This window comes from Muntiacus reevesi, chromosome 5, assembly GCF_963930625.1.
Source record: "Muntiacus reevesi chromosome 5, mMunRee1.1, whole genome shotgun sequence".
Lineage (NCBI taxonomy): Eukaryota > Metazoa > Chordata > Mammalia > Artiodactyla > Cervidae > Muntiacus > Muntiacus reevesi.
Genome location: NC_089253.1, coordinates 106,565,941 through 106,580,047, shown reverse-complemented (window position 1 = coordinate 106,580,047; position 14,107 = coordinate 106,565,941). Strand labels below are relative to the sequence as shown.

General features: G+C 36.3%; 1 protein-coding gene across 7 annotated transcripts in view; it reads right to left on the bottom strand.

Annotated features, from left to right (window-relative positions):
• Nucleotides 1–14,107, bottom strand: part of TOR1AIP1 (torsin 1A interacting protein 1) — a 42,353-nt gene that overhangs the window by 23,924 nt on the left and 4,322 nt on the right. For 3 of the 7 annotated variants that reach the window (XM_065936141.1, XM_065936142.1, XM_065936139.1), the window contains 2 exons: nucleotides 8,792–8,851; nucleotides 7,678–7,722 (listed from right to left, as the gene is read on the bottom strand). The exons of 1 other annotated variant lie outside the window; for it this stretch is intronic. In XM_065936141.1, the coding sequence (XP_065792213.1) occupies nucleotides 7,678–7,722; nucleotides 8,792–8,851 (105 nt within the window). The remainder of the gene's footprint in view (nucleotides 1–7,677; nucleotides 7,723–8,791; nucleotides 8,852–14,107) is intronic. 3 more of the 7 variants (XM_065936143.1, XM_065936145.1, XM_065936140.1) reach the window with 1 other exon arrangement.

Here is a 14,107-nt window from a genome sequence, read left to right as displayed (position 1 = left end):
GCTGGGGAAGATTGCAGGCAGGAGGAGAAGGGGACGGCAGAGGATGAGACGGTTGGATGGCATCATCAATGTGATGGACATGAGTCTGAGCAAGTTCTTGGAGTTGGTGACGGACAGGGAGGCCTGGCATGCTGCAGTTCATGGGGCTGCAAAGAGTTGGACACGACTGAGCGACTGGACTGAACTCTCTTCATGTGGTCTGCTCTCATTCTAATGAATTCTTCATCTTATTTATTGTGTTCTTCAGCTCCAGAATTTTAGAATTTTAGTATCTTGGTAAGGTATTCTTTCTGCCCATTAGTTTTATCGCTGAGCTCATTAAACTGAGTTTTATTATATCTTTGAATATCTTTGAGTATTATATCTTTACTATGTCTTTGAGTATCTTCATGATAACTTTTTAATTCTCTAACAGTCAGATTACAATATTTCACAACTTTTTGTTCCTGGAGAACTGCCACTTTCTTTCTGTGGTATACTGTCACTGTGGTTCTTCCTGTTGCTTGATGATGAACTTGTTCCTCTGTCAGCGCATTTGCTATTAAATGACAGGTTAGAAGTTAGACTCCTTTGTTTTCCAGCGGGTGGCACTATCACATGCGTTTTGTTTTTCTTACCTAAGCTGCCATTGGTTACATCCGTCTGAATGGCATTTCATAGACTCTACCTTCTCTGTAAGAGGTGTGACTGTGCCTTTGCTGTAGTTTTTTGTGCCACCAGGGTCACAGGTCCTTGCTTGTGCTACGGCCTTTGTCATCATCAGGATGGTGGGCTCTTTCCTTTCCCTGCATCTGGGATCCCCTGAGACACAAGCTCCACCATGGGGGAAGACGATGGAGGGGGCAGAGGGACTGGAGTCACACAGGCAACTCTACCTTGTCTGTTATAAGGTTCGCAGGCTCTGCCACTGTGAATGGGGGGTGATGTGGATGGGGGCACCTCAGTGGCTGTTGATTTGCAGTCCCAGGCCCCACTGCTGCCATCGACCAGTTACTTGTGGCCTTGGGTGTTGGTCTGGTCAGTTCGTTCAAATCATGTGTATAGCCTTTCTTGCTGTTTCTGGGTTCTGTCTCTGGGCTCTGCTGTTTCCATCAAAGGACCCCAAATGCAGCCCCGTTTCCACTATTACCACAGTTCCTCTTCCATTAAGTGTTAATGCTGAATTCTCCAGCATCCTGTTGCTTTGAGCAGAGACATCTTTGTTAAGCTGTGATTTTTTCACTGGTTATACAGTGAAGGGGAGAGACAAAGCTAGATGTTTCACACTGGTATGTTTCTGACACTGGTGGCCTATAGTTTTTTCTAATGTTTTTGTCTGCTTTTGGTATCAACATAATGCTGGCCTCACAGAATGAATTAGAAAGTATTTCCTCTGCTTCCATCCTCCAAGAGATTGTAAAGAATTGGCTAATTTCTTCCTTAAATGTTTGAAAGAATTCACTAAGAAACTCACTTGGGCCTCATGCATTTTGGAAGGTTATTAATTGTTGATTCAATTTATTTAAGAGATATAGTTATTCGGATCACCTACTTCATTTCGAGTGAGTTTTGGCAGATTATATCTTCCAAGGAATCAGTTACATCTCATCTAGGTTATCAAATTGGTGGGCATAAAGTTGTTCATATTCCCAGGTTATCCTTTTAATTTCCATAGGATATACAGTGTCCTCTCTTTAATTCTTGACATTAGTAACTTGCATCCTACCTTTTATCCCCCTCCATTTTCTTTCCTTCTTTCCTTTTCTTTTTTTCTTAGTTAACCTGGGCAGAGGCTTCACCTTTGAAGGACAGGTTTGCATGGTACAATATTCCAGGTTGGTGGGTTTTTTCCTTTGAACACTTTAAATCTTTTACTCCAATCTCTTCTTGCTTGCATGTTTTCTGAGATGTGAGATGCAATTCTGACCTTTATTCCTTTACAGGTCATGTGTTGTCTTCCTCAGGCTTTGTTTAGGTTTCTTTTTTTAAAATTTTGACTTTCTGTGGCTTAACAAAGATATACCTACGTGTATTTTTATTTTTTGGCATTTATATCTTTCTCGGTGTTTGTGAGATTACTGGTTCTGAGTTCAGTGTTTGACATTTATTTGGGAAATTCTTAATCATTACTGGGCTTCCCAGGTGGCTCAAGTGGTAAAGAATCCACCTGCCAATGCAGGAGATGCAGGCTCAATCCCATGGATCAGGAAGATACCCTGGAGGAAGAAATGGCAACCCACTTGAGTATTCTTGCCAAAATCCCAAGGACAGAGAAGCCTGGCAGGCTATAGTTCATGGGGTAGCAAAGAGTCAGATGCAACTGAGCACACATGCACACAGTCATTTATATTTCAAACATTTCCTCTGTTCCTTTCTTCTCTTTCTGTTATTCACAGTATACATACATTATATCTTTTGTAGCTGTTGCAGTCTAGGATATTCTGTATTATTTAGTAATTGTTCTCTTTGTTTTTTGGTTTTCAAGGATTTAGTTTTTTAAATTGAGATATAACTGATATTTAACATTGTGTTATGTGTAAGGTATATAATGTGTTGATTTGATACATTTATATATTCTTGTATGATTATCATCATAACACTAGCTAATAAATCATGTCATATTTTATTTGAGAATTCTATTGATATTCTATTGCTAGAGAGTCTAAACCATATCCAGTTCAACAACCCCATCAAAATTCTTCATTTCTGTTACAATGTTTTTTTATCTGCAGCATTTCTTTTTGATTCTTTCTTAGGATTTCTACTTCACTGCTGACATTGTTCATCTGTTCTTGCATGCAGTCTACTTTATCCATTAGAGTCTGTAGCATATTTGTTTTAAATCAAATCATAGTTGATTTTAAATCATTTAAAATTTGATTTAAAATCATTTGATTTTAAATTTAAATCATTTGATTAAGTTTAAGTCTAATCATAAATTAAATCATAGTTGTTTTAAATTCCTGATCTGATAATTCTAACATCCATGCCATATCTGGTTGATATTGCTCTATCTTTTCAAACTGCTTTTTTGCACTTTGTCATGTTTTATAATTTTTTTCTTGATATATACACATTTTAAAACATAGTTCTCACTCTAGAAACCAACTGAAAATGTCATTCTGAAAATCATAAAAAGAATACTGCTGTAAATTGGTCTTTAGTAAAGTGGTGGTAAGGTGTTGGGGGAGGGGCAGTATCCTGGGAGAACTGAAGTGTCTTACAGCCCTAGGTGTCCATTTTTTAGTAAGCTTATGCCTCAAGACCATGAACTTCACAACAGTTTGAAATTTCCCCCTTCCTGTTTATGTGGAATAGAATGCTCAAAATGGCCTGGAGTTGGGTATTTCCCATCTCTCAAGTCAGCTGGGCTTTGATACAGTAGGTTCAGTTCAGTTCAGTAGCTCAGTTGTATCCGACTCTTTGCGACCCCGTGAACCACAGCACACCAGGCCTCTCTGTCCATCACCAACTCCTGGAGTCCACCCAAACCCATGTCCATTGAGTCGGTGATGCCATCCAACCATCTCATCCTCTGTCATCCCCTTCTCCACCTGCCCTCAATCTTTCCCAGCATCAGGGTCTTTGCCAATGAGTCAGCTCTTCACATCAGGTGGCCAAAGTATTAGGGTTTCAGCTTCAATATCAGTCCTTCCAATGAACACCCAGGACTGATCTCCTTTAGGATGGACTGGTTGGATCTCCTTGCAGTTCAAGGGATTCTCAAGAGTCTTCTCCAACACTACAGTTCAAAAGCATCGATTCTTCCGTGCTCAGCTTTCTTCAGAGTCCAACTCTCACATCCATACCTGACCACTGAAAAACCATAGCCTTGACTAGATGGATAGGCTCCAGTTAACTAGATTTCCTTGAGGGCTTGTCTTGTTAAGAAGAACAGAATACCCTGGCATGTTTCAAAATGCTGCCTTTCTCCCTCTACCTTGCAGAAGTATGAAGGGATTTTTTTTTTTTTTTTTTTAATGTGAGCCTGGCTGAGCCTCTGGAGGAAAATATCACAACACAGTAGGGGCCCACCTTAGATTGGGTCCTCTTGAAATTTTTAAACTCTTCAGACTTGTCCACACAGAACATCCAACAATTCATTAACTGCAGTTCAGGTATTCCTATCCAGCACTACCTCCCACAGAGGCTTCTACTTGTGAGTCTTGGCTCCAGCAAGTTATGACTTCCTATATTTGCCCATTTCTCCAACTGTGGGGAGGGTGATTTGACCTGTGTCATTTCCTCTCTTACGGATCTAAGAAGAGTTGTTGATTTTTCAGTTGTCAGTTTTTGACTTGTTATTAGGCTAAAGTGGTGACTTCCAAGTTCCTTACACGTGGAACCTTTTAAAAAAGCCTCCCTCAATAATTTTTTGAGGAAATGAATGAATGGGGGGAAAGCTGAAAAGTGAATTCTTTCTAAAATGAGAGGTTCCAATAATACCTAAATATAACACAGTAGCTTTGCTAAAATCACATTTATATTAGGGCATTATGTTTTATATAGTTCAGAAAATTTTTGTTGTAGCAAAATTTAAGGCTGAACTGATTTTTGAATCTGTATGTATGGAAGGAAAAGTATGTTGAAAATTTACATTCATTCACCAAACTATCAGAAAAAACAAATAGTACAGTAATCCCTCTTTTTTCATCCTGATATAATGTATTTGCACAATACTTCTGCAAATCTATGTCAACTGTCTAGAGCAAATTACCTAATAATCAATCCTTCCTATACCAGGCTGCCTACAATTCAATCTCCCTTTTTTCTGTTTACATTAGTTATGTCAATTAGTTTTAATTAGCACGAGGGAGGATTTAGAAGTACTTTTAAATCAGCTTCTATAAGGGAGTTCTGCACTTACTTTTAATTTTTAATATGAAGTATTAAATAAATCATGGATTTAATCTATTTTTGAACACTTTTAAGACTTTTAATATAGGGTCTAAAAATCCTTTCTTTAGAATTCCATGTTCCTAACAGTAAATATTTATCAGCACTATATAAAACATAAATAATAATTTGTCAAGCAAGGCTATCATAGTAACATCACTGAGAACAAAAAACAGTATTATTTTGTGCCTTATAATCCAGCAGTATTTTATGAATTAAGACAACTTAAATAATAATACATTTTATATAGCTGACAAGTACTCTTCACTGTAGTAGGCTTTTGTCCTGGTTGTATACACATTTTAAAACATAGTTCTCACTCTAGAAACCAACTGAAAATGTCATTCTGAAAATCATTTACCATAAGATAGTTCAAGGAGCCACAGTTAATATGAGTGTTGTTTCTAACGTAAAGGAGTTTCTCATATTGCCTGAATTCTAAATGTAAAAGAGTGACATTTTATTATAAGACAAACTGTAGTATTTATAACTCATTTTGCCTGTTCTGCATCCTTCAAAATTCTAATGTCATTGCCATTAAACCTTCCTGATCTCTTCCACAGAGTAGGGCTCTTCTCTACCACATACATATACCACTATTTTAATACTTACAACGATTTTTTTACCCAAGCTGCAAAGAATGTATAGATAAATATCCAAATACAATCTGATGATGAATCAGCAGTATCTATGACTACATAGCTTTTAATTTCATTTCCCTCTTTTGTCATTTAGCTTCCTTTATTCTAAACTTCTTGGCTGCTACATAGGGGAAGTTAAAGCATTAAAAAAAAAATTTTTTTTTTATTTAAAGTATCACTCTTTCCTACACACATGCGAAAACTTTCAAGACATTAAAATTCTATTTGGAGCAATAATACCCTAACCAAAAAAAGGTTATTTTAAAAAAACTACAAAGGCTGTGGCTTTTAGACAAACGGCAATAATTAAATGTGCTATTAAGGAGGTGTCACTTTTCTAACAATTTCAACCAATTAGGAAAAGGTACTTTCAGAAATCTAAGGTTTTTCTGTTTGTTATAAAAAACAGATCACTTAAAACCACCTCCTCTGGTGGACATCATCCATTATCTGTATCACTTTCGGTTCACTTTCTTTTGTCTGGTCACAGTTTTTAAGAAAAATACAAAGTCCCAGTATATTTCTACTATAGCCTTTCTTATTCCAAGAGATTTACGGAATGTGCTGGTGTGAGGCATGAAGGGTATTCAAGGAAATACAAACTTCGTAATTGTGTTGTGTCTGGGGACAAAGGCATGAAGATTCAAAAGTGAGACGATCATGTTTTTTCAAAGAAAAGATAGGAGTCACTGTATCTTCTTTTTGTGTTGCCAGTAAAACCTAGTGAGGAATGTTCAATCTGTGTGTAGACATAAATCTATGTCCAGGCAGTTATTTAACTCTCTGAATTTATTCTTAGAACAACGGATAATTTAGGTGATTTGCTGTCTTTAGGTCTGCCATTAATGTAATTAGAGGTGAGTAAACTTTCTCCGTCAAGAGCCAAATAGTAAATATTTTAGGCTTCACTAGCTACATAAGGTCTCTGTCATATGCATATTTATATTTATTTATATACATATATATATTTATTCCACAAAATGTAAAAATTTTTGTTAGCTTACAGGCTGTATAAAAACAAGACCACAGGTCAGATTTTACTCAGAGGCTGTACTCTGGGGATCCCCACTATAGATACCTTTAAGAAAGGTACCTTTTAAGACTATTCAATGTCAATCATGCTTTGGAGAACAAGAGAGTGAGGCAGCAAGAAGAGAATAAAGAATAGTCTGGAAATATCACAAATGTTCAAGCTCCATGAACAGCCATTTTATACATTTCAAGATTTACTAGCATTACTAGTAATTACTAATAAATTACATTGGGGGAAAAAAAAGGGTGTCATTCTTTATTGATCTCACAGAAATTTCCTTTAAGTTGGAAAGTACTTTTTTTAAAGTTAGCTTTTATTATAAAGTACTTACAGAAATAATTTCTAAATCTAGCATAGAAAGAACATAAAAGTGCTAGATTATTTCAGCTCCAAGTTTGCTTCTATTTAAGACTCTATGACTTAAAAAAAATTCTTTTTTAAGTTTTTACATAGAGCATTTGAGAAACTGGTAGGTACAAGTACACATGATAAGTCGTATACTACAAGGATCATTTTCAGTACCCAGACACTATAAATTCTGAAGTCTCTAAAAAAAAATTGAGCTTTGGTGGAAGACAAATTTAAACTAAGCTGCAACTATTTATAAAGAAAAATGAAGCTTCTCTCCTTTGACTCATCTCCAAATTTAGAAAATTTGTAACTTAAGACTAAGTCCAACCATAATCAATGTAAGTTCACTTAAAGCCACAGATCTTGCTAGCTCAAGTCCTATATCAAGGCAAATCCGGAAAAGAATATAAACCACTTCAATAAACATGGCAAAGGACACAACTTACTACAGAAAAATTTCCAATTCACTTTCTAAATCAAGAAAAAACTTAATAGGTAAGTTGCTATCTCTTTTCCTGCGATAGTGTGAACTTAACAACTGCTAATAAAAACTAAAATATAGGTTATGACATTTTCTTATGTGAACTTAAACAATAATATAAGAAAGGACATAATTTCAGAGAAAAAAGCAAGACTATTGGTCATAAAGACACTGTCCCTCAAGCTGATATAATGAACAAAGTAATATTTTCAAGCCAGTGACCAAATAAAAGTACTCCTGTATTCTACTGATTAGAAGCCTCAAAGAGAACCTATAAGAATTAGAGATAAACAAACCTAATTCACTCATTTTAGTATTTCCATTTGTTTTGTGTGCCGAATCTGAAAGAGAGATAGCAACAAAATGATTAGTGCTTAAAAGGAAATGCATCATATGGTTCTTTACCACAGGTTCATCATCAAAACCTTAACAGATTTTTATCACTTAAAAGGACAGTCATCTATCAAGACAAAAAAACAAAAAAAGAATTCAACCTAACTCTTTTAAAAGAGAATAATTGGGGAGTAGAAACTTCGTGTGAAGGTAAATGTTTCCTTTTTAGTTCCCACAATAGAGCGCCCTTAAGGGCTGAGAAACTCTAAAAATGAAGTAGATCTCTTGGAATACCATTCCTAGTTTTCTTTCATAGTCATGAAATCAATTTAAGGGCAATACTCTTCTAAGCTCTTAAAGTGAAAGTTGTTTAGTTATTTCCGACTCTTTGTGACCCCATGACTATATAGTCCATGGAATTCTCCCGGCAAGATACTGGAGTGGGTAGCCTTTCCCTTCTCCAGGGGATCTTTACATCCCAGGGATCAAACCCAGGTCTCCTGCGTAGAAGGCAAATTCTTTACCAGCTGAGCCACAAGGGAAGAAATGCAGTTAAGGCAGGAAAAATTTATAGTCCTGAGCCACAAAGCCTCAGTCTTCAATTTTTTATTAGCATTATACTGGGAAGAATAAAAAGTCCCTGACATTAATTTAAAACCATTTTGCTAACAAAAAGAATCATAGCAACATACAAGGACATAGCCTCTAAAAAAGAATGAAGAAATTATTTTATACACTTATGTGGAAGGATGTCTCAATCTATTTTAAGTAAAAATAAAGAGTAAGAAGGTACAGAAAAGAGTAATTATTGGGCTAAAATGTGGGTTAAAAAAGAGAGGAAACGATGATTTATACATGAATTCCCTTATATCTCCATAAAATATCTCTGGAAGAATATCTAAGATACTGACAACACCGGTTGCTTAAGGAAGCTGGGTGGACAAACAAACGAAGGGAGCTGGGAGACTTTCCATCGTATATTTACAGAAATTTTGAATTTCAAACCATATAAATACATGTAAGTACTCTATTTAAAAATACGAGCAAGCTGAACCAACAGACAAAACAATCTCTTACCAAATCTTGAGCTTCTTAGAGGGGGTCTACACAGACTCATTACAGGATCTTCACTCATCACTAACATGGAAAGACAAAACAATAAAATACATATATAAAGTGTCTAACATATTAGATTTATTATACAATCACCTATTTAGTCAGCAAAGTTTTTTTTCTGAGCTCTCCATTATGCTAAGTATGGGAATACAATAGTGAACTAGAGAAAGGTTTGCTGCCATAAAAAATATATGGGCTTGATGTAAAATTTGGCAGTTTTTCTCACCAGACCATACTTGTATAAAAAGAAAGGAGTATCAAATAAAACTTCTAAATTTCTCAATTAAGAACCAAAATCTGTACCATAGCACCAACTCAATTATCTATTCCATTGTGGCATACCCTCACTGTGGGTTATTTATGTCAAACTTTGATTTGAGGGTTAACTTCCTAAGAGTTAATACACTCCCTCCAATTATTTAACCTTGTGTGTTTCAGCAAATACAAACCCTGATTTAAAAAAAGATGTTAATGTTAGCAACAATTTGTTTCAGACTGTCTATAGTTCAATGACACAGGGTTAATGAGGAAGCCAATACCATTAAATAATAAGTTAATGTTAGCCTAGAAATCCAAGTGTATGTCCTCAAAAAGCCTTGCACAACATAATATAAAACCCAACCTATATTTAAATTTGGATTATATTACACTTAGCTTCATTTGTATCTATAAAAAAGGTAGTATGTTTGGCTCTTCGTGAGAAGTGAAAAAACCATACTCGGAACCAGCTATCACTGACCCCTTCTCCATTATACTGGCTGCCTATGTTTGTTCTCACAAAACTGACTTAACCCCATTTCCTCTTCACGATATCAAGAAGAGAAATCCTGAAGGGATATCCATTTATTTGTTATAAAAATACTTATCAAGCATGTTTTTGTACATCTTAAAAGGTAGAGAAATAATTGATTTTATGTAGCTCGAAAGGCAGAATCAAGATCAAGGGAAATTTACAGCAAAGTAGCTTTTAGTTCAACGGTAAAAACAAAAGCAACCAAATTATTAGTGTTGTCTCCAAAACAGAACTGATGGTGAGGGAGTGATTTCCACATCACTGCAGATGATCAACAGTGCATGGATGGATGTTAACAGAGGGACACCTACACTGATAGAAACTCTGAGTACATGACTGTCCTAAATCTTCCAGCTCTAAGATTCTATGCAATGTATCAGTTAGCATTCTACATAACACAAATTTAGAACTTACATAAATAGCTTTAAAAAGAAATCTCACATATGTCCAATACTCTTATTATTACAATGACTTTCCTCTTTTTTTCCTCTATATTCCCATCCTTTCCAGGTTGAGTTAAAACCTAAAACTCAACTTTAATCTATAGATATCAATTACTATTTCAGACCCCATCTTTTCATTTAAGCTTTTCTTGTATGCTCTACCAAATACATAGCCCTATGTAAGAGGGGTTGAAGGAGAGAGAGTAGCAAAGAGAGGTATTACGGAATAAAATAACAAGGATTCTTCTTTAGTAGCAATCTCCTTCCCTTGTTTGCCGCTCTTGCTCACCATTGCACCCCCAGCATCTAGCAACAGCACTAATATAAAGTAGGTGCTCAATAAACATCTGGAGAATGAATGAATGCTGTCATTACAGCAGTCAGAGAATCAAATGTTCATGACAAAATGTTGTGTAGTTACTCGGTCATGTCTGACTCTTCTGCAACCCCAGGACTGGAGCGCACTAGGCTCCTGTGGTCATGGGATTTCCCAGGCAGGAATACTGGAGTGGGTAGCCATTTCCTTATCCAAGGGATATCCTTCTCTAAGGGATATTCCTGATCCAGGGATCGAACCTGTGTCTCTTGCATTGGCAGGCAGATTCTTTACTCCTGAGTCACCAGGGAAGCCCTCATGTTAAACCAGAAGGCATTAAAAATATTTAACAATAATTATTTAACTAGAAACCATAACTACTAAAAATATTTAACGTTAGGAAAAGTTACTAAAATTTTCCTACTATATTTTTAGGTTATGAAATTAGTTTCATGAATGGAATGAATCTGGCCATAGAAGAAGTTACATAGGTATATATGAACAGAACTGACCGAACAACCTAATTGCTACCTATTTACTTTGAAAATAATGCAATTCTGAAACTTCAAACAATAAGCTACTCTAGACTAATACAATCAACATTTTCATGACTTCCAAAACAGGACGACAAATGATGTGGTTGTCTTTACTAGGCTGTTTTAGATGGTCCCTTGGTGGGTGGGTGGGTATGTGCGTGTGTGTGTGTGAGAAAGTCGATCAGTTGTGTCTTTGCTACCCCATGGACTGTAGTCCATGGAATTCTCCAGGCCAGAATACTGGAGTGGGTAGCTGTTCCCTTCTCCAGGGGTTCTTCCCAACTCAGGGATTGAACCCATGTCTCCCACAGTGCAGGTGGATTCATAACCAGCTGAGTCACCAGGGAAGTCCCTTGGTATAGGTCATCATTTTCAAGGACATTTTTGGATAAAGTTTTGTCAGACCACACTAGTGGTCCTATATACAATTATAGCACGATTTTGAACACCAAAGTTGAACTGAAAGTCTGTGATTCTACAAGAAGGAGGAAGAGCCTAAATATTTGTTTTAACTGAAGTACAGCTGATTTACAATGTTGTATTATTAATAGTTTCTGGTGTATAGCAAAGTGGTTCAGTTCTATATATACATATACACACACATATACATATTCTTTTTCATAACGGTTTATTATAGGATACTGAATATAGTTTCCTGCGTTATACGGTAGGATTTTGGTTATCTATTTTATATATAGTAGTTTATATCTGCTAATCCCAAACTCCTAACTTATTCCTCCTCTACCCTCTTGCCCCTGTGGTAACTATAAATCTGTGAATCTGTTGCCATTTCATAAGTTTGTTTGTATCATATTTTAGATTCTACATACAAGTGATACTATACATCTGTCTTTCTCTTTCTGACTTACTTCACTTTAATATGATAACCTCTAGGTCCTTCTATGTTGCTGCAAATGGCAGTATTTCATTCATTTTTATGACTGAGTATTGTCCCATTTTGCACGTGTGTATACATATATACACACACACATACCACTTCTACTTCTTTATTCCAGTCATCTGTTGATGGACATTTAGGTGGCTTCCATGTCTTGGCTATTGTAAATAGCGCTGCTAAGAACCTGTGGGTGCATGTATATTTCTGAATTAAAGAGTCTTCTCCTGATATATGCCCAGGAGTGGGATTGCAGGATTATATGGCAATTCTATTTTTAGTTTTAAGGAACCTCCTAGTGTTTTCCATAGTGGTTGTACCAATTAACATTCCCTCAAACAAGGAAGGGCCTATCTTAAACTTGCACTTAAAGTAGTATTCCATCAAACTGACTCCTGTTTAAGTAATTCCTCTGCTCGACAGACTTTCAGTTCAGTTCAGTTGCTCAGTTGTGTCAGACTCTTTATGACCCTGTGGACTGCAGCACACCAGGCTTCCCTATCCATCACTAACTCCCGGAGCTTGCTCAAACTCATGCCAACGAAGTCGGTGATGCCATCCAACCATCCCATCCTCTGTCATCCCATTCTCCTCCTGCCTTCAATCTTTCCCAGTATCAGGGTCTTTTCCAATGAGTCAGTTCTTCACATCAGGAAGCCAGAGTACTGGAGTTTCAGCTTCAGCATCAGTCCTTCCAATGAATACTCAGTACTTTACAAAGCTTGTAAAGACAGACTCTACAAGCATTCATTTAATGACTTTCCTAAACGTTCTCCTTTTTTAAGAGGAATGACAGAGAAGCAGGACAAGTCCTAGATATAGTATGATTTTTTTTTGTAGTATGATTTTTAAAAGCACTTTTTTTTTTTTTAAAGCACTTTTAATAGTAAAAGAACCCAGAGTATCTCACATCTCCCCAAAATGCACAGATCTTTATGTCTAGTTATACTGCAGCACAAGATAGTCCAGGTAATCTGTGCATGACTTCCATCAATCTACCGTCTACATTGGGAAATGTTTTGTCCTTTCCATTATCAACCATAGCATGAGGTTTGTCAGAAAAAGAAATGCTTAAGCAAAATTTTATGAACTTCACACTGCCTGCAAAGTGCTGTGAGGAAAAAAAACCCCACCTTATATCCATATGTTTTACTATATACTAAGTGATTTTGCAAGTACTATTTCACTTTTGCAGTGAGCTTTTGAGTTAGGCCAGGTTAAGTCATACAGATAAAGGCCTGAGGTTTAACATGGCTCAGTGTCCCTGCCTGGAGAATCCCAGGGACAGGGGAGCCTGGTGGGCTGCCGTCTATGGGGTCGCACAGAGTTGGACACGACTGAAGCGACTTAGCAGCAGCAGTAGCAGCAGTTAATATGACTAAGGTCCAGTGCTCTTTGCACAACATTATGCAGCCATGTACCTCAGTAGCAGTCCTAAAATACAAGCTTAATGTGAACTCCAAAAGATGTACAAGACATTCTATTGTGTAATAGTTTTATAGTGGTCTGTATGGTCTATAGGCTGGTGCTCAACAGTCTTCATTACATCAATTTACTTAACTCCATAAATTTTATACATTTATTGTAGATTTTATTTATTTTTGCTGTAGATTTTAAAAATGAGAGACTTGTTTTTCTAGGCATAAATATCATGTAATTGAATCTACTGTAAATAAAATTTCAAGAATACAGTTTTCCCAAATGGCCTGAAAAATGTGATTATAGAGCCTATCACTCGAAGCACTTTTCTAAAACAGTTTCTAAGGTACATTCCAGGAACATAGGCTGTTCAAGGAATTAAGCATAAAGGGTGTGTTATTTGGAATTTATCTTCAAGCAGATATTTATTTATTCTAAACAGAATAGTTTAAACTACAAAGCATAATCTTATTAGAAGCAATGGGTATGGAAGTCAGTCAGGATTTGGGTTAAAACAAAAGCCACAGATGATCAGTTTCAATAGCTACAGTCATTATTACTGTGGATTTCCTAATTTCAAGAAAAATAAACTGAGAATAAACAGAACTAAAAATCAAAGGATACTATGCATTAATAACTGAACTTAATCCTTTCCCTTGCTTTTCAAAATAGGTTTTAAAATGGCCACTACCAAATGTAGCCTAATGCCACTTGATATTAAGATGCAAATACTTCTACACTTTAACATCTCTAAAATTGGGATGTATTATACAATCTAAGGTACATTACCATTAACTGGCAGCATCTCTTCCTCCTAGGTGAAACTGAAAGTCGCTCAGTTGTGTTGGACTCTTTGGGACCCAATGGACTATACA